The sequence below is a fragment of the Haliotis asinina genome, chromosome 12 (assembly GCF_037392515.1).
Source record: "Haliotis asinina isolate JCU_RB_2024 chromosome 12, JCU_Hal_asi_v2, whole genome shotgun sequence".
Lineage (NCBI taxonomy): Eukaryota > Metazoa > Mollusca > Gastropoda > Lepetellida > Haliotidae > Haliotis > Haliotis asinina.
This window is the reverse complement of record NC_090291.1, coordinates 29,927,289-29,949,139: the sequence shown is the minus strand read 5'-3', so window position 1 is coordinate 29,949,139 and position 21,851 is coordinate 29,927,289. Positions and strand designations below refer to the sequence as shown.

General features: G+C 37.0%; 1 protein-coding gene across 3 annotated transcripts; it reads left to right on the top strand.

The window, feature by feature from the left end:
* The first annotated feature begins 757 nt into the window (after nucleotides 1-757).
* On the top strand, nucleotides 758-20,991 carry LOC137257890 (homocysteine-responsive endoplasmic reticulum-resident ubiquitin-like domain member 2 protein). Of its 3 annotated transcripts, XR_010954605.1 has the most exons (9): nucleotides 759-1,258; nucleotides 6,608-6,685; nucleotides 9,768-9,851; nucleotides 10,044-10,147; nucleotides 13,900-14,016; nucleotides 14,397-14,705; nucleotides 15,408-15,558; nucleotides 16,414-18,614; nucleotides 18,656-20,991. XR_010954605.1 is itself a non-coding variant. In XM_067795387.1 (8 exons), exons 1-8 carry the CDS (start codon nucleotides 1,115-1,117, stop codon nucleotides 16,576-16,578), a joined length of 1,152 nt encoding a protein of 383 aa, XP_067651488.1. In that variant the 5' UTR covers nucleotides 758-1,114; the 3' UTR covers nucleotides 16,579-20,991. The 3 variants fall into 3 exon arrangements, 2 of the variants coding, with proteins under 2 accessions (XP_067651488.1, XP_067651489.1); XM_067795387.1 differs by having other exon boundaries at nucleotides 758-1,258; nucleotides 16,414-20,991; XM_067795388.1 differs by having other exon boundaries at nucleotides 761-1,258; nucleotides 10,047-10,147; nucleotides 16,414-20,991.
* The last annotated feature ends 860 nt before the right edge of the window (nucleotides 20,992-21,851 follow it).

The following is a 21,851-nucleotide window of genomic DNA, read 5'->3' as shown; positions in this document are numbered from 1 at the left end:
GGATGGGTGACCCTGTTTGGCAGCTTCGACCCCTAAGAGTTTCTGGGATTTCAGTCCTGCCCCACAACGAAGCATATTTGATACATGCGGTTTCACGATAGGCAAGTGAGTTTCTGTTCTCCCAGCAGCAAATGGGTACTCTGTGGATAAGTCATGATAATATAACCTTTGGTTATCCGGGATAATGAACTGTCTGCCCTCTCAGCGTATAAATGCTTTATTCTTTTCATAACCGTCATCACAATGAGCTGCTACGTTTGTCACAACATAACATGAACAGATTTAGTAGAAAATATTCCCAACAAATTTCTAATGGAAAAAATACGTACATTTGCGTGGTCGAAAGGGGCGTGGTCGAAGCAAGGAAACGTAGAAACATTGAAACATACTACATACATATGCAAAGTGACAAAACTGGTTTTAAAATATAAACGAACAGCTGTGTTCAAAAGAAAAGACCGCAAGTGACAACACTCAGCACCTTTAATGTTCAACATTCAAACTAGCATCGATGCGAGCTGCGTGAACCACGTTGGTTGTTTACATTCGTACACGTGCACTTCCGTCTAACCTCGTATAGTTCCGTGATCAAGGACGTTCTCTGTGTATCTTATTTTCATACTGTATGTATTGAGGTTTGGCCATTTTATATTTCATACATAATTACGAATGGTCGTTGTTCAGTTATCGCAAATAAAAATAAACGAATGTAAAACGAGAATGTAAACCAATGAGATGTCGCCATCTTTCTTTAGAAGTCACATGACCTTACGTCATGGGGAACCAGCAGCAGTTTTGACAACAAGAACGGGTGTGACAGCGTATTCATCATTTTCTTAGCTAATTCGCTGAATTACAGTGTGTTTTGATCGTTGTTCGACCAACGGACAAGCAAAACCTTACTCTGGAGCTGCGTGACAGTAGTATTAATTGGCAGAAACAATCGTGAAATTGTAACCTCCGATCTTGTTAGTGACCCAGTGGCACCAATTTTCGTGAGAACTCGTCGGTGTCAGGCTTTCATCATTCAGGACCAGCGTGCCGAAATCGATGAAATTGTGACCATTTTTCGGATCAGAATATCTAGGTGACAGGGACATACTTTATTACAAGTATGATGGATTTAGGTGATAACCCAGTGACTCTAATCGTCAAAGCACCAAATCAGAGAATCGCTGACCAAACAGTCGACTGCTTCCTGGAGTGGACTGTAAGAAAATTGAAAGAACATTTAGAAAACGTTTACCCTAGCAAACCCGTAAGTATCACATCCCTAGGAATTCCAAATTTATGTATTTTTTCCTCTTGGGCATTTTAGTGGTTAGTGATGTGTCTATACCTTTGTTGGGAAACACCTTTCAGTTTCAGGGACTTGTTTTAAGATGATCTTATCTCTGAACACAGTTATGTAATGCATTGAAGATGTGTGGTAATCACCTGTTGTTATTCTGGTTTTTGGTCCTGTAAACTCCATGGAAATGTCTTTATATTGGAGTTGGGATCCATCTTTATCATCGCTTCAGACAATACACGATAATAGCAAGCACAGATGGTTGTATGCCACATATTAATCAATGCTTCAGCTGTTGCTTGTCACTACTGGTTGAGGACAAGGTAAGTATCTCATCACCACTATCACCAGTATCATGTTTCATCTGTTAATACCAATGTATCAGTACTAACAAGAATTACATAGTGGGTTGTGGATCGTTCTTCACATTGAGATTGGGCAGTAACTGGTTTCAGTCTAAGTGATAAAGCAGTTTAATCATTGATAAAGGCAACATTTCCCAGAGTTTATTAACATATTTCATCATTTTCAATCACTTGTTTGGATGTCTTTAGAGAAAATGGTACACATTTTCCATTTCTAATTGATAACATTTTGTACATGCACAAGGCTTGCTAATGATGGATCTGTATTAATAGTGTCACCATTAGAGTAACACCTAATATCTGTATAATTTTCATAGATGCAAGTAATTCTTTTTAAATTCAAAAGGGAACCCACTGACACAGTTAAAAAGGAGTTTGAATAAACTTAAATTATATATGCCAGTATCTGATACAATAAGTGCAAAATGATGCACATACATGAGTTCTTCTTAGTTGTCCTAAAATTTGTTTTCTTTTATGAAAAATTTGATAACCTTTAAGCAAATATCTGTGTATTTTTGTAAAGTTTCCTGTATATATACAGAGCTGATAATTCTTGAGAATTTGGAACATCATTAACTCACATTGCAAGAAATTGAAGAATAAAGTGTCTAATCAAATATTTTAGCAGCATTAGAAAATGGACAAGTTCTAAACTTCTAATCTGTCACATTCTTAGACCAAGGAAGTTCTCCTTTGAAGAAATTAATCTGTCGGACCTGCTGACTTGGTTGACACACGTCATCAGATTCCATTTGCTCTGATCAATGGTCATGCTGTTGATCACTGGATTGTCTGGTCCAGATTCCATTATTTACAGATCAGTCTTCAGAAATTCAGATGTTGTGTACACAAAGCTAGGTGTACCAGCCTTGGTGACATGGAAACAAAATAACATGTGTCGCTGGACATTTAAAATGAATGCTGTGCTTATTCGAATGATTAATTATGCCTCAGCATCTCTAAAAATGGTAATTGTCTGAGCTGTTATTGTTGCAGTTTGGGATCTATTCCATAGATCCATCAACTGGATCTGGTCTGCTTCTTGCGATATTGTCACTTTGACTAAGGGTCTGTTATGTGTTCACCCTGCTGTAGATAATGTTTTCAAAGAAATAATATTGTGTTTCCATTAACCATTAAGTCCCGCACAGCTCTACATCCCCCCATTTGCTGTTGGCTTGTGTCTGTTGTTCTTCAAAAACCGTGGTATGAGTATCATGCTTCCAACAATTTTACCATCATCCAAACTGTGCACTGTGTTTTAACATATGCATGCAAATTGTGTGAATCACTGTCTCAGATCCAAGGAGATGTTTTCATGAATTATTGACAGATGCATGGTTTAATTTGAGAAACTTATTTAACTTAATATTTATCAGAGTTGGCATACGCACATATGAAAGCGTTCCTTAATTTAATCAAACAAGCATGAGTATACTGCCTTGACATAATTGTAGACAGTATTGATAATTTGTTTAAAAAGTATTCCTAGAACAAGTGTTTGCTTCAGCGATATATATATTAAAGATTTAGATCATTTAGAACACCATCTATCATCCTCATTCCATCTTTATGGGACTTAAAAGTGGTCATACAAATCTGGCCTTAACAAATTGTTATCAACAGGTTTTATCTTTCACAAAAGTTTGTTTCAATGCATTGCCTGTACTGTGTACTCAGAATCTAGCATGACAGATATTTTGAATGCCATTTTCACAAGAGAGGTGTTTGAGTAGTTCTTTCAGTCTGAGATGTGATGCAGTTTTGCATTAACATAGAGCTCTTGACCACAGAAAAATAGACAATGAGACTGTATGATATTGTGTAACATGTTTGACAGTGCAGATAGTAGTTCCACTGAGCTAGTGCCCCTGTTACTAACCCATAACAACATCTGCATATCAACTCCTGCATAGTTCTAGTTGATTTAACCTAAACTGTTTACATTACTGTCCCATGTAGACTTGTGTTGGCAGATCTCATCATCATCACTTTCATTTGGGTCATTTGTTGGTAATGGTATTAGTGGATTCTCTTTCCAATCCACTATCAGATCTTCATCATTACCAACTGCCCCACTAAAGTCAACACAAACCAATACATCCACTTTGAGTCTGTTCTGATTCCATACGAAGGATTAGGGTTGTTGTATTTCACTCACATATTCTGTGAATCGAATTGTGGTGCTTTATAAATTCAGTTTGTTATTCATAGTCACTAGAACTGAATATGAATGGACATTTACCATTTCTTCAAGGGAGCGCATTTTACTTTCACCCTTATGTACCTTTTTTCAAAATGAGATATGCAGTAATGGAATATGTTCAAGCCTTGCAGTAGCACAAGTGACACAAGTTAGTCAGAACTGCACATGGTACTGTCAGCAATAATGCTTATGCCAAGTTTCAGTGACATGAGATCACTTGTTACTGCGGTAACAAATTAACACTGTCAATATGGGCATTCAGTGATTCACATTGGGCATCAAACAATTAACTAAAATATTGTATTTGTGAACAATTATTCACATTTGTTTCCCAATATTCATGATACGTGTTGTGTTTGTGACAAAGTGTATTTGTTGCAGCCCTTCTGGGGATATCTTTGAAAGAACATATACATTACCTTGTATACACTTAAAAGTTATGTAGGCAGTTTGTGTTAATGTATATGTACACATAGTTGAATTGGTCTGAATAAGGGAATTAATCTGTATTACATTTCAGCACATTATTTACATACTGAGCCATTCACTCTGAAAATCTGCCTCTGTCTCTATTTCCCCTGACAGGTGGTACCGAACATATAAAGTCTTGGAAGTTACTTCTTTTTATGTCAGTCACCAGTTGCATGGTCTTACCTGAAACAAAACTTTTTTCAGAAAATATTTTACAAAAGATATCTCCTGTATATGAATAACCTGTACTTTCCATGAGCAATATCGCAGCATGGGAAACCAGAAATGCTTTTCACACATTGTACCCATATTTGGAGTCGAACCCAGGTCTTTGTCGTGACAAGCGATTGCTGAAACCACTGGACTGCCCCATATGGTAGGGATTTGGTAGTATTGAGATAAGGTTACTGACTTGATTTAGACTAGCATCAATTGGCTGTCCTTTTAGCCTGAAGCAGAAGAATCATTGCTGTACCTCCAGTTATCTTCGTGATTGCTGGATGGGTTGTCTACCCCCAAGGGATTAGCAAGTGGTGACATAAGTTATTGAGTTTGTGCCTTGTTTTCTGCCCATCCACTGTAATAACCAATTGTTATCTTGAACCTAAGTATCATCTGAGGTAGTCATTTGACAAGGTGACTTGTCTTCATGTCTTGCCTCGAGCCTATCTGATCTGCCTTAACTGTGTGCCTGTCATAGTCTTGTTCCTCTTGAACTTCTCAAGGGTGTTTGTAACCATCCTTTGTTTTTCATTATAGTAGAGGAATTTATGTATGATCTTCCACATACAGTTAACAGAACCAGCATACTCAAGACTGACTTGAAGAAAACTTCTAGCTAATTCTTTTATCTGACCCTGCTAAGTGTCACTTTGTGCTGCCTCAGTTCCACGAATCAGATTGTTTATATGTGTCCTCTCTGACTGGACTACTTACCACAGACATGTGATTCCTGAGTTCTGGGTTTTGAGGCCTCAATTATCATGATTGTAAAGTTCTTTTTGTCACATCAGTGAGGAGATTCAAGACTATTATCTGTGAAAATTGTCACTCAGTATTGTGTTCACTTCATCTCAAAACAGCTTGGTTGGTCTGTCCCCAGCCTCTGTTGTGACCCAGCTGTGCATGTATGTAAAGTGACCAAAAATGAGTTCAACATGTAGTTGTCATGGTTACAGATATCCTGACAGTGTACTGACTCAGGGTTTTGGTTGTTGCTTTTGTGGGTAAGAATGTCACTTTCCAGCAACGTTCCAGTATTCGAGATCTCATTCCTCAGTTCAGTTTTTCACATTTAGAGTATAGACTTTTTTGTGTCATATATTGAATATTGAAGATATTAAACACTGTCACATTTGTCTCAGAACTGCCTGGTACTTCCTTCCGTCTCCAGCCTCATTTGTTAGTCATGCACATAAGTTGAGCAAAAATGAAGAAAAAATGTTGTGTTTCTTACAGAAATTATGATGTAGACAATTTGCTGCTTGTTTTCTGTTTCTGGCATAAGAAGGTCACTGATCACCACAAGCATAAGTTAATGAAAACCAGTAATATTAGCAGCCATTACAGAGGATGCAATCTGTGACTTGTCCTACCCTAGTTCTTGTGGGGAATAAATTTGAGCTCATAGTCAAAACATCCTAGCCTTGAAAAGTCTGCTGCCTCTGCAAGACTGAAGGTGATATTGATCATTCTGTTTGTGATGGCTAGTCATGGACTTCTACATTACACTGTCCTTGGACATGTGTTAGAGCTTTTCACCTTGAAGTAGTCCACAGCTGGAATTTTGTTTGAAACAATTTAGAGGCAAACTGTATTATCCTGATGAAGTCTATGAAAAAGATGAGAACATCTCTGAAAGCATTACAACGCCTATGGGCCGATATTTATTTTAATCTTTATGAAAATGAAAAAAAATAGTTTTATTAGTATTGGTGCTAAGATATCGGTTCATATTTTGGGTTTTCTAAATAAGGTCAGACCAATTTAATTTCTTGTCTTATGTATCCGCTGGTTGTATTTTCTGAATATTAAGGGAAAAACATTTCCTGCTCAAAAAATAAAATTCTAATGCTTATTTAGGCAAAAAATGTAAACTTACAGGATTTTTTTTTAGGTTACTTTTTGCCCCATACACGGTTCATAAATTGCCAAAAGTAAAATACTTCAGTATTATTATCATAACCTTTTTTTTATTCATTGTGGCAATATGATGAATGCCTTACTCGCTATTAATTATATTCATTCATTTCATGTATGTTCTGTTTGCAGAAACATAGTCTACAGAAGCTTATCTACTCTGGCAAGTTACTTCAAGATCATGTCACACTTAAAGAGGTTCTCCGACAGGTGAGTCTAAATACAGTAGTTTATAAAAATAGTCATTGTAAGAAATACAGCCCTGGGCTGCATTTCACAAAGCTCCCATAATCCTAAGATCAGTAACTTTTCTTGTAGCATTCATACTTTCTATGTTACAATATAGGATGTACGATTACTATGAGAAAAGTTACAGGATTTTAGTTTGTGAGAGCTCTGTGAAATGGGGCCCTGATTTTTAGAAGTTGTGATTAATAAGAGTTATTAAGACTTCACTCTGTTTAAGACATTGTCTGAACAACTTAATTTTCACGAGTGCATTTGTGCATGCTTCTTCTAAAATGAACAGTAATTGTGATGTGTAAGAATAAGATAAAACAACTGTACACACAGTTTTTCTGCCAATACTTTAAGGTCACGTGCAATCAAAAAATCAAACATAATCAAACTTATTCATGATATATAAAATTCATTGCTGATTAAAAAAATACAAATAAACAAAATTATAAGCATATAATCGCAAATCAAAAGTGCAATATTTTGTACTTGGGTTTACCTTCCTCCAAGGTATCGCAGCCGCGATACTGAACTTAGTCAAGAGTCGGTGGGTGTGCACTCAAGTGTAATGAATCTTTTTCATTGGACACTGGTTCATTTGCCGATACGCTTAACTGGCTCTTTGTCTATGACTTATAAGCCCGATAGGGCGTTATTTGCTTGTGATCAGTGATTGAAGTTGTGCATTGCATATTGTCATTGGCAGGCAGACAGGCAGACAGGCAGACATATTGGTGTTAATAAACCAGACATTTAGTTTCCTCTGTGACAGTCTGCTTGTCACAGTCAACATGTTCTTTTTATGTCACAATTAAGATTAGAGTACTGCTCACGACATCATACTTCGGTATATTGCTGTGCATGCGTTATGATCGCAGCACAGCATAGCTGTTGAAAACCACTTTTCCCTCAAGCTCTGGGGAAAAGTTAGTGAATTGTTTGAACTCCAGTTTCGCAGACTGTTTTTCATCACATTTTTTTTTTCCAACCTTATGGATTGAATTGACATTTTGATGATTCGTTTCAGTAAATTGAGTGATTGCATACCAAAAGTTATCAGAATAAGCAAATAAATAAGTGCTTTATGTTGCATGTGACCTTTAATAGTAGCACTGTCTGACATCTAAGAAAGCTTTGGGGCATGAACTATCCATGAATACTCCTGATAATCATAAGACTAAAATCTTATATGGACTGAGGTTGCGGGTTGAAGATATGTGAATATGTGGAGCCCATTGCTAAGCTTATGTCACTTGGAACCTTTGCATTTTGGGGGAGTCATCAGTGCATATAATAAAATACAGAAGTCTTTTGATAAGTTGTTAATTCTGATGTCTTTTGCTTTTGTTTTTAACTTCATGACGAACATTTAATAGTTGACAAGTACAATATTAACGAGGGCTGGTTTTTTATGTAGATCACAGAGTTGATAAGCTATAACAGAATGTTGAAGGCGTAAATTTGAGCCACAATGACCCACATTTGTGAAAGAAATGAATATATTTGATTTCACATGAGTTGTGGGTGGTGACATGTTTTTGCATGGATTAACAAACCAGCATCCTAACCATAATTTAGAAACAGACCGTGATTCAAGTCCTAAATTTGATACTGTATGAGAAAAGTAGAACCTTTTGTATCTTAACTTAAATATATGATGTTACGTACAACAGCACAATTTTCACGGTGATTATCATTAATAATTTTCCTATTGACAGTATTTCTGATTATTGATCATATTTGTTGATTTTCAGTGATTTACCTTGACTCCTGTATTTGAGGGTCCCTGGGACGCATACTTATAAATTTCAAGGGTCCTAGACAGCAAAATGGGGGCTCCAGACACTTAGAAATTATTATCAATACTGTTACTGTGTTGTGTATCACAATCAACACAATTTTTGTGACACTAGTAGCAAACTCAGTGATAATTTACGGTTACTTGATTTGGACTTTTACAAAAGTATTTGGACTTTTTCTGCGTCCCTGTGTATGCGCTGATATATTTTGTTGTGTCCACTGTCAGTTTTGTGTATATAGGATGCAGGACTTTGTGTTCTATAAATGCCTGCCAAATATGGACAAACTCAATGGACAACAGCTGAGTGCGGCATAAAACTAAGCCCACTCACTCACTTACTTTAGCAACTCCTTTTAATTTGTGGATGTGATGCTACAGATTCTTGCACTGTTGTCAAGCGGGAAATGTTACACTAACAAAATATAGAAGTTGTTATCCATGTTACCGTTTGTCAACATTGCCCTTCTGTTAGGACAATGGGTATTGTACTAAGTAGATACTGGTGAGGGGAATGCCTGTAAACCACTGAAGCATTAACAAAATGTTTAATCAACTGATAGGAGTCCAATGATGCATGAATTGAGAAGTCACATTGCAATCCCCCCTGAGCAGTGTGGTTTAAATAAGAACCCACTCAAGTATTAAGATATGTTTATCTAACCATTGGACCATATCAAAATTCATCACAGATCACAGAAATAGAAGTGGGAGAAAGGTATAACCAGATCAAAACTGCTCCCAGCATGTTAATAGACAAAAAAACAACTTGGGTTCAGTTTGATGTCATGTGGTCAAATATTAATGGATGAGAAAACAACTTTGATTCAGTTCGAAGATAATCAGTCATATGTATTTTTTATTATGTCATGTTATTAATGTTTTTATATTCTCATGGCATATTGTACAATGGCTAATGCATACATCCTAAGGATGTTAGATATTTTGTTTATACTGGATTGTAACTTTAAAATAATCTGTGATATATATTTAGAAACTGAGGACCGAGTATATTTTTGACCCTGCTTACAGCAATATCATGTGGGGAACACCAGAAATGGATTCACACATTGTAATCAAGTTGTGAATCAAACAGGACCTTTGGCGTGACAAGTGCTTTAACTCGGCTACCCCACCTCCTGACATACCTGTTTCTGACTTAGCTTCCAAAAACTTTTAAGATTGATCTCATAATGATTATGCTATATTTATGTTCCGTTTTGACTACATGTATTTAGACATGACTTGTTATTTCAGCTGGACGAAGCATCACTTCACACTGTTCACCTCGTCTGTGCTGGGGGATCCGAGGGATCATATATTGAAAGTACAAGTGATACAGTAAGAAATAGCAGTTTATAAATCAGTACAATTTGATTTTTACTAAACAACGTAAGAGAATTTGTGGTGTCTAGTTAAAGTGATTGCTCAGTTTTACAGTTCATCAGAGTTTAAATTCTTTTCATGCTCTTTAAATGTGAATATATATGCATTCTTTAGCAGTTACAAAAATGGTGTGTGTTCCCTTTGAAGCAGATAGATGCTACCCCATCCAGTTCCAGTCACTCAACAGATTCAACGGAAGGTATCCGGTATCGGGGGCCCACAATGCCAGGGATGGAACAGCTCCAACTTGGGTAAGCATCTGATGAGTCAGCCTCAGGTAGTGTGACATACAGGCTTGTGATACACAACCCTTTGTACAAATAGATGGATCTGGTCGTGTTCTGGTGCTTTTCACTTTCTAATGATGATAGTTTGTTGAACAACCCTTTTTTGTGAGGCATGACAATTTCTATTAGATGAAAAGGTGTTTTCATATAGGTTATTCATGAACCATCCTCAATATCTCAAGGGTATACATTCTGATAAGTCTCCACTATACCCTGGATGCATCTATTTTATTACCTCCCGTTGCTGGCTCCACATTCTCACAGTAGCCAATCAGCTGAGCCACCATTACAACTGAAACTACCAGTATCAACAAAGATAACGGTCGCAGCTGTGAAGGTATGTTCATAAGTGCGACTCAGATGTGGGGGAAATCATACAGGTACATTGATAGGTCCGACAATTTTTAAAAAATATATGCAAGAACTCCTTCTGCCTCTTCCAGAGAATCTGTACATGGTTTGTGTTGCCAAGTTTAATTGGTTAGATAATTTAAACAGCAAAAGTGAGTTGTGATTGGTTCGCTCAGTTTCCCAGTATATACCTCTGACTGGATAACAAGCCAGCGAAGGGATTTAATGTATTTATAGGGCTTAGCTGTAGATCCATCCAGGGTAGAGTGGAGATTCATCGGAACATATACCTTGGAGATATTGAAGATGTTCATGAACAACTTGCCTGATAATATTTATTAACAACCTTTCTAAACTGATACATTTAGTAATTCATGGGGACACTTTCTAGTCAAACAGACTGTACTCATACATGTTGTACACCATTGTTGTGATACATTTACAAAGGGTACCAGTACACAGTGTACCAATACCATTGTAATAACAGTTTGTACCATTACACACAATGTATAAGCCACATTTTAATTCACAGTCACACTTCATAACATTACCAGTACACACAGTGTATCAAGAACATTGCAATCCATTCCTTATGCCTTACACAAAGTGTATCAATGCCATGGTAATTACACTTTGTTAAATTCTACCAGTCCATTTGACGTACCTGTCATGATGCTGAAAGCTAGTTCAAGTAGTTGGGGAATACAGTCCATGACCCAACCCAGCATCCTGGCATTGTCACACTATTTACAGCATATCAGTTATTACCTATGAGGGCAAATGTATCATGGTTTATATTTTTCATATGATGTCTTAGGGCAAAGTATCACTTTGTCATGGTAACGTGATGTCATGAACAATGCCATGATGTCCCATTTCTTCTGTGACATTGTGCTCAACATGTAGCGACAGCGGGTAGCCAGCCCATGTTTGAAAGTAGATTTGGGTTTATTTTCCTCAATATTACGACTTCAGTAATAAACAGAGTATTATATATGTGCCCACAACATACTATGTATTCGACATGTGTGTCTACATATCTGTACATCCTTCACTCTCGCTGGGGAAATAGCAACTTTTAGGCACTCATGTTGTAACATAGTATGACATGGGCACTCATACAATATCCTTTATTTACTGACAGTGTGTAGATGCTCTTGGTTTCAGCATTACACCAGCTGTGTTCCGCGAAGTATAGGTCTTGACTGTATTTGACACGTGGGAGTTGGACAGTTGGTGAATAAAGTTGAACAGTCAGCAGCTTATTGTTTAAAGGCCTAACTCATATAGCCTAATACAAATCAAACTGCTGTGTGGGCAGCTGACAGCTGAAATCTGTTCGCTGTTTTATAGATATTTAGTATGGAAGCAAAGTAGGATGTTTATTCAGATGTAGGTTGTTACCTGTCAATCAGATAAGTCAGCTGTTTGTAAGCTTTCATTACTGTTATTTACTGTTCATTGAAAAAGAGCTATTGACAGTAAATAGACAGTTGATAATGCTAAGCTGCTGCTGATAAAATTATGATTAATTGTTTAAATGTAGTGAATTTTTATTTATGGATATATGGACTGTTTGAACACAGTTTGACGGTACCACAGTTTGCTTGTACCTATCTTTATGTGATGTTGATTAAACTGAAAATATTCCTGATACTTTGATTGTGATAGCCTCATTTACCTCAGTTTACTAAACAAGTATACATCTACACAAAGCTCAAACTCAAGGGACCCCTGTGATGTATTTGGATATATTTTAATATGGTATCAAAATCTAGGCTCCCAAAAATCTTCCAACTTTCAACATGAACATAATTCAGGTAATACCTAGAAACCCTTGACACTAGTGCTGATTATTATAATTTATGTGCATATTTTTTTTCTAAGTGAAATTTAGAAAGGTTGTTGAACACTGCTGTCATATGTGATCATCAGGATTGCAGCCTGATAAAAGTAGTGCAAATCTGTGTATTAATACATTAATTTGTCGTTACATACGTAATACTACTAACAGGACTTCACTGCTTAAAACATCTCCAAAGATGTTAAGAGGCATAACAGCTACCCTGTGGTTACAAGTTCAGCTCTGTTACTTGTAAAAGCCAAGTACATGATGGTTACATGTATTCATGCTGGTACTCTTTTGCATGTATTCCCAGATATTTCACCAGATGGATTGAACTGTAGGAGCAAATTGCCAGGGCTTGCCGTCACAATGTTGTATTGATTGTGTGCCAGGTGTTGCCCTGTATGTGGCTGGCCTGTTGTGTTGAATACCGGATAATGGAATTTGTATGATTGTACCACATATACCTTGAAAACATCACCTTTATTGACAATTGTTAAGTACTGATGGTGTGACTGACAACTATTTGTACAAAGATTCGATCATGTTGAAGGTGTATTTGTGATAAAAGAAGTTTTTTTCACCAAGCTTTTTCTTATTGTTCCAGTATATTAACTATTTTGCATATCATTATGTGAAGCAGTTGACATTTGGCAGAAATTGAAATAACAGACATTGACAAAATTTTGTATTCAATATTGTGGTGATCTATTTCAATAATGAATAAGTAAGGATGAAATTTGGATGACATACAGCCTTTATTATTTTGAGAACTAAACCTGAAATGTACGTAATTGTCTGCTAGTGTCCTGGTTTTTGACATTATGCAATTCACTAGGAGCTGTGATGTGATGAGGTCTGCCTTTGTCAGTTCATGTTTTTTGAGAATGTTATCAGTGCTAACTCATTTGTCTCTGATGTTATATAATTCATTGTGGCTTGTTGATGTTTTGTATGAGTAACTGTGTCAGATAAATCCACAGCTAGATGGACCGGCATGATGTCAGACAGATTAATTGACATCAGTGGCTGTTAGTGTGGCATGTAGCATAGTAATAAGGGTGGTGGAGTCACCTAGTGATTAAGGTATTCGCTAGTCATGCCAGACCTGGATTCGATTCCTCACATGGGTACAATGTGTGAAACCCATTTCTAGTGTCATGCTGGAATAATGGTACAACTAAACTCACTGACTCTCGTTTATGTCTCTGTCTGACATTTTGGTAAAGCAATGAAAGTATGAAATTTGAAGTTTTGACATTTATGTCTGATAAAAAAAAGAGACAATTTAAAAATGATTTAAACAGTTTTTGCATTATGGCAGGGTGGTGATAAGATGGTGGGGAGAAACTGCAGGTCATACGATGAACAAGGGTTAAAAAGGGTTAAATCTGAACATGAATGCAGCTTGTAAAACATCGTTGGTGTGCCAATGTGTCTCTATTGTTGCCTTGATATGACTGAGGGGTCAAGGCCTACACATGTATCAACCAGATAGATATGTGTGGTTGTGTTTCAGTGGCAATGTGATGGCACCTCCAATGATGATGCCCCCTGGCTATGGTGGCTACAGCCCAGAGCAGTACCTGTGGATGCAGCAGATGTATGCCCAGTACATGACACAGTACATGCAATAGTGAGTACCTGTCTACAGTATTGACAGATTAACACATGAAGATCAGGGTTAGAAATCCCCTTCAGCAATCCGTGCTTCTCATAAGAATTAATTAAGGTGGTCCGGTGGTCCGACTTGCTGACATGTCATCATAACCCAGCTGCATAGTATCCAAATTACATTATACAATCTGTATATATTGCATTCCTACACATCACATACTCAGACTAGGTCCAAAGCACTTAAGGCTTTGTGCAAGAACCTGTGCAAATGAGGTTGGTTCTTTAACTTCACCTGTCATACCCTTCTGGTGGCATTCACTGATCATTAAAGAATCATTACTCACACATTTGAGAACACTTTGAAGCACAGTTACAATTCCCATGTTGTCTCCTCACCAGCTACAACAACGCCTACCATCAGATACCCCCTGCCACCCCAACAACTGCTGCAGCTACCGAGGGACGTCCAGCCAATCAGAACCAGCCTAACAATGCCCCAGCAGCTCCAGCACAAGCCAATCCTAACATGCGTATGAATGCCCAGGGTGGGATGGTTGAAGATGAGGATGAGGAAGATGTAGAACATAGGGACTGGCTGGATTACATCTATATCTTATTCCGCTTCCTCGTCCTTCTCAGCATTGTCTACTTCTACTCCACGTTCAGCAGATTCGTTGCCGTCTTTATAGGATTTGTCATCATATATTTGTAAGTAGTTGCCATGGTTACTTGCAGTGTATGAAATATTTTTTGGGTCATTAGCAAATTTGGCTAGGAAGTTTTAAAAGTTACTAGGCTGAGTGAAGATTTACTAACCAAACTAAATAAAGATACAAAACTTTCCAAAGTAGTCACTTAGTATTTCTTTCTTAAAGTTTGAAGGTAAACTTCAACATTACAAAGTGTCAGGACCAGATAATTCAGCACAAATTAGGGTTTAAAACTATTTGAACACTGACAGTCTAGTTAAGCACTCTGTCATTATGGATGGAAATGACACCATGGCAGTTATGCAAATGTTGAAGGATGCATCGCTATGGTGGGAGAAAAAGTGGTCTTCTCTCTCACCTAGTAATGCACAGCCCTAAGAAATATTTAGTGACTGGAGCTACTCATTTGACAAAGATCCAGGTTAGTATTGGTCTTCTGCTACTCATGTGAAGTGACTAACTAGTAACAGATTCAGGTGGTCAGCCTTGCTGACGGCAGTTGTGTGGACTGAGGTTCGTGAGGTCAATCACAGGATTTTCTAGTCCAGACACGGTTATGTACAGCCAGCCATCATAAACCTAAATTGAATTTGAGCATGCCATTAAGCAGCAAACAAAATCATCTGTGCCAATGTAACCTTTAGAGGGAAAAAAAACCAAACAAGTTGTACTTCTAAACATGATATTGCTTTGTTTCCAGTTTACAAAAGGGCTGGTTAAATATCCGAAGAAATCCGAATCCACCTCAGAGACAACAGCAACCAGCTGAGGCAGCAGCGGAAGTCATACCACAGGGAGGAGAGCAACAGCCACAACAACAGCAACAGGCAAATCCAGCAGAGAATCCACAGGTACTGGTTGTGTCCTGTGTACATTGCTTCAGCAACAAGGCTTATTCCACTTATTAACATAGCCGCACAAGTTTGGGAACCGCAGAGTGTATATGGGAAAAATGCTCAGGTATACCTCTGAGGGACAAAACTGACTCATGTACAGATGAATCTAGTGGTGACATTTGTGCTTAGAAATCTGAAATTTCCTGTAAATTTTGCTGGGGCAGTGGGGTAGCCTAATGGTTAAAATGTTTGCTTGTCACACGGAAGGCCTGGGTTTGATTCCCCACATGGGTACAGTGTGTGAAGCCTGCTGCTGGAATATTGCTAAAAGTGGCATAAAATTTAACTCATGTGAATTTTACTCTCACGGAGTTCATGTCTTCCTCATTAATATCAAGTGATTGCGAATACTTTTTAAGAGTAAAAAGTGTTTCATTTGTATCTTACTATCAGAACCATCACAATACAAGTTATTTATCACTTGTACCTGAAGAATTGTAACGTTTCAATGTCTTGCAAATTTGTATGATTTTGCAAGACGTTAATAGAAGGATTCTCACAAGAAATAATTTTTTGGCTATCTTAGTGTCAAAACTGTCATCATGGTCATACTGCCTGTTCTGTGACACAGACTTACAACAGTCATAGCGCTACGATGGCTTTGTGAAAGAGGGACCATTACAGTAACATTTCTGAATTTTTTCCCATTATATTGGAATATTAAATGTCTAATAAATATGAACGGATCCCTGATGTCAGTCTCAAACCAAATTCAGGGTGAATAAGCCCTGTGAAAATGAGCAGAAAAATTTAACTATCAATTCCTCACAATTCACTGTATGTTTTTAACCCATTTATCCACCCTTGCAGGCTGAAGAGGGCCAAGAAGCTGCCCCAGCCCCAGACATCCCCGAACAAACCGCCCAGCCAGTGCAGGAAGCACGACAGGGCATTATCGCAATGGTGTGGTGCTTTGTGTCAACATTCATCACCTCCCTTGTCCCGCAACAACCGCCAGCTGTCAATGCCAACTAATTCTGGGATATAACTGCAAGTGAAAACTGTGAACATTGATCAGTTCCAAGTATCTGAATCATGCAGAGGAGCTGTGAACCATGTTGTTCTACATGGAGAGTGACTTGTGCCTTGGCTTGACCGCTCATCAGAAAACTGTAATTGTCCTCTATTCTCACCTGGGTCAGATTACCTGTAGAATAGGAACCTGATTTTTTAAACTAATTCCTGATATCAGTATACCAGTTCAAGAATACGAGTAACACAGTCAACATCATCATCGTAGTGTTATTTCCACAGAAGATCATTGTGTGCTGAAAATCTGTCAAAAAGGCAAAACAAAAAAATATGCATGATGTTTTTCAGTCAATGTGAATGGTAGTTTGTGAATGAAAGTTTGTTGGAGAGAAACCCTTTTTTTTCATTTATACAGAGTTGTGTGGTGGAATTTTGAAATCCACATTACTAAGTGTTTTAGTGTTAATAATATCGCTAACTGATTGACAGTTTGGGATAGGCCATATTCGGCTGTGCCCGTATCCATGTGCAATAAGCCCTGAATAGAAGTTCTCTTGAAACTTTCTCTGACATGTTCACAAGAATCACATCCTTAGAACATGGATCTCATGTTTATATTTCAAATAAGATCTGAGAAATTCCATGATCTACTGAATATATTTACAACCAGTTTAGACTGTGTTAAGGTGTGGAAATTATTATAGTAATACAAAAAGGAGGGTCATTGTGTATGTAGAGTTATCTCCCTTGGGTGACTCAACAATATCTGACCACTCAAAAGCTCACCATTCAGTTCTCACTTTAGGTTGAATGACTGTGTCATGTTATGCCAGAGTGTTGATCTACTGAAAAACAATAACAACCATGTATTGATAAACATAAGTGAAAAAGTTACGCACACACGATCCTTATTTTCATACATCCTGAACTTCCACATATCTTTTGCAAATATCCACATGGGACTTAGAAATGTGTATTATAATTTTGATAGATGTCTCGTCAAACTCAATGGTAGGACGAAGATTGATTTGTCTGCCAAGTGGGGTGGACAGGGTTCTCTGGAATAGTTTTACCAGAACATTGCATGTTTCACCAGGTGTTCAGATGTCCTAATTCATATGATTATATATGGGGAAACCGAGTAGTCCAATTTCTATTGTCCTGGAAGACTTACAAAAAATGCCATGTTTCATCTTTATGACTATGTAACTCTGAACAAAAACAAATGTTTTGTTTTGAAAATGACAGATACAGCTCCCTGTAATGGAGTATATTTAAAGTATATAGTAGACAATCCTGAAAATTTCTGCTGTTGTATATACGCTTCAACATGGTGAGAGAACCTCAAGCTTTATTTTAGGGAGAATAGGAAGATGTTCAATGGGTTCATATAGTATATCAGTGTTCTGTTGGTCACTTGATTGTCTTTGTAATGCCTAGAAACAGATTTATATAAGACTTGGGATACACACACATAAGACAAAGCTTTCACACTTGTCCATGTGCAACCTTTGGGCATGACTGAAGGTATTTTTCTGTATAAATATCTTATCAGCACACCACTCTCTTCAAGACATGCAAATGTGACATTATTTGTGAAGGTATTAGCACTGCAGATGGGCTTCCGTAATTACCAAACAGATAGGTGCAGCTTCTATTGGGATATGTACTTGGTTGTGATGGGATTTGTGTTTCTTTCAGGTTTGTCAGCTTCCTTACCATAGGGTTTTGGCATTCAAAAAGTGTATATTGCTATGATTTTGCTCTGACGATCATGTTATTTCAATGGAAATTTTTCATGGCTTTATTATATTCCTATTGTAGTACAGAGCCTGTGTTGGATTGAATCAAGAAATTTCTAAATCTTGAATCACAGAATGTTTGAATTATCAGTAAGCAAGTTTCAGAACATTTTTTGGGTGTATTTTGCTTGCCTCATGTTTCTCACTGATTTCAAAGCTCATCATCATGATCGTGTTTCAATCCTGTTTTCCCCATCTCACAATATATCCAACAGTAGATCTTGTTGATGGTTCCATGCCTACCATCCCTCCTGCTTCTCCCTTGTACAGTTATTCAGGTCCAGGACAAGGATTCATTTTCATCCCATGTGTTCTGCATATTGCATATTTTATTATGACAGAATTTCCTATGAAACCTGAAAAACGTTAATTTTCTTCTACAGTAGGTCTTTAACAAACTAAGTATGCTAACAAACAGGTATTACTGATACTGTGATTGTCTGGGAACAAATGGCAGTAGATTTTTTTTTGTCAGTCTTTAATAGGATCTTCTTGATATATTGTTTTCTAAGTTAGAAAATACATCTGTATGATGATCAACCAACATCCAAATCTGGATGCAAGTGTTTTTCAGTCTGTTCAAACCCAGTTGGAGCACTGAAATTGATTTGTCTGCCCAATGGGGAAGCCAGGCGTTGAAAGTGTATTCAGCCCATTTCTGGAGTCACCCATCATAATATTGCTGGAATATTACTGAAAGCAGCACAAGACCATACTCTCTCTCTCACTTCCTAGCCTGCCAATGAATACCGATAATAGCAAAAGATATGCTATGCTTAGTGTTGTCTTGGGTACTGTGAATATTGTTTCACAACTATCCTATCATACAGTGCTGACGTGGGTCCTGTTTCACAAAGCTCTGGTAAGCCTAAGATCTTGTAACCATTCTTGTAGAATTCAAACCTCGTATACTGTAACATAGGATGTACGAATGCTACGAGAAAAGTTACAAGAGTTTTGTGAAACTGGGCTCTGACCTGTAAGTAGATTAGAAATCCTAGCTATTGGTTAGTGTACGAGAGATAAGTCTGGCACATCAAGTTTGTATTTTCATTTCATATCACCAGGTATCAGCTTTGAAGATTTTCACTGGAAACCCTTTGAAATCCTAGATGCTATTTTCTGCTGAAAACTATTTCCCTGGAAACTTCTCTTTTGTTACTGTACAATCATTTAACTTTACATGCATACAATCATGTATTTGTTGATTATGTTTATTGCCTTTATTTTGTCTATATTCTGTTTATTGTGAAGAATATATCTTGTTAACTGCTTGATTTCCTATTTGCATCCAGTTATGTTACTTTTGTTTCCTTTTATATAGTGGTTGTAGTATATCACTGTTTGGCAACACCCACACTTTGACATCCAAATGGCAGTGTTGATAGTAATATTATTAAATAGAATGATACAATTCATGCTGTGATATAAAACTTTGATCAGAAAATTCCTATGAGAAATATCCAGTTCATCAGTTTGATATACACTTAAAAAATAGCTGAGCATTCTTAAATGAGATTCTTCATTCCGTCAGCCTCACGCATATATATTGCAGATATAATTTCAGTTTGAGTTTCCTATAAATTTCCTAGATATCAATTCTAATGCACTCAAAGCTTAAAAGTGTACAGACTCAGTACTCAAACACTTCAAGCTTCTTTTCATTAATATTTTTCCTTGTCAGCAGTATCCAGAATTTAAATTTTTATTTATGAGAAACTATGGGGCATATTTACTCTTCTTGTTCTTTTACGGATTCTCATGTTTAAACAGATGGTTAAACTTTTGGTATTAGATTCTGTTACAAAACATAGGAATTACCTCACAGATTATGCTAAGATAAAACTGAAACACCATTCAGCCAAACCAAACTCACTCATTCAAAAAGACATTTGGGCTGCCAAATATGGATTATGGTCGTTCTATTTCTGCATGACTAAATATTACCAATTTCCACTTGATGCCCTATCTAATATTTGTTTAATCGAAATGACCTTGTTTGCATCATTGTATCCTGTATTGTACTGATGATACAAGAGGTACGAACATTGAATTGTGCCAAATGTGTTAGAATTATATGTTGTCAGTGTGTAAAGAATATGAAAAATTGTAATCAGTCACTGCCTATTAATCAGTTTCAGATAGACGACATGTAAATATTGTATATTGTACATACTGTATATATGGGGGCCTACTTGTTGAATCATAGTGCATTTAAGAAATCCTTGGTTAACACGCGCTTACACATTTTTCACGTATGTTGTCTCAAGTTACAGTTTGAGTCTATTAATATGTATTTATATGATTGAAATCTGTTCCGCGAGGTTTTGTCTGCATCCTAAAGTTTGATATTATTTGTACAAAAACTTGATAAATAACACATGATAAAGTAAGCATTACTGTCTTCATCTTTGTCATTTTGAACAGCGCGTTTTGTCCACGACTTCTGAGTTAACAACGTTTGTGACAAGTTGTGTGTTGATAGGACGTGTTTCAATGCTGAAATCATCTACGGTAATGTGTTCAATATGGAAGAGGTTACGAGTGTAACAATTGTCTCAACATTTCTTACAGCCAGGTGCTCATGGATAATAAACTCAGAATGATAGAATAATGTTTTTGTTGTTATTATGTATGTTACATTTATGCCTGCTGTGGTTAGGTTGTGGTTCTGAATGTAAGTTCAGTGTGCGCACCACATATTCATATAACACGACGTTGAAGCATTGAAAGGAGTTTACCCAGAAATTGGTTTAGGCAGTAGTACATCATGGAATAAATAAACAGCCACAATTAATGAATTGTTAACAGATTATAATGAAACGTACAGGATTAGGTTTATGATCATAAACGCCAAGGCAATGGGTCAAATATTTTGCAGACACGAGAAATAGCAGTGAAACGGAACTTGTCCCTCTGGAATGCAACTTCTACTAAAGGGGGGTAACTCTCATTAACTAACGCTTAGTCTGTGAATATATAATTTTTATGGTAACAAACAAACCCATTTTAAATGAAAGGGAGACCAGAGATTCTTTATATAGGACTTTATCATGGCAGGGAGGGCTAACTCTTGCTCTGATGAACTACTGTGGGCCACTTCTGAGGCTCAAGAATTGTTCATATTTGTTGCCACTAACATTAACATAGACTACAAAGTATACCTCCACTCCCTGCGTAGGCCTGAAGGCATTTCATTAATGGGACATTATGAAAACTGAACATGTTAATTGTTGGTAAAGGTCTCAATGGGACTACTCGTGCTCATGTTTTTGTTGAAAATGTAATGGAATTATACATAAAAAAGAGAACAATAATGTAATTCATAACTTTTTAATTTGGTGTCCCATAACAGAAATATTCCATGTGAAATGGATACCAGTGAATATCCTGATTTCCTTTGCACAGGGTTTCAGGATAATATTTTGAAAATGGCATGATTACAGTACAGTGGCAAAGATTAATGTTTTCAAC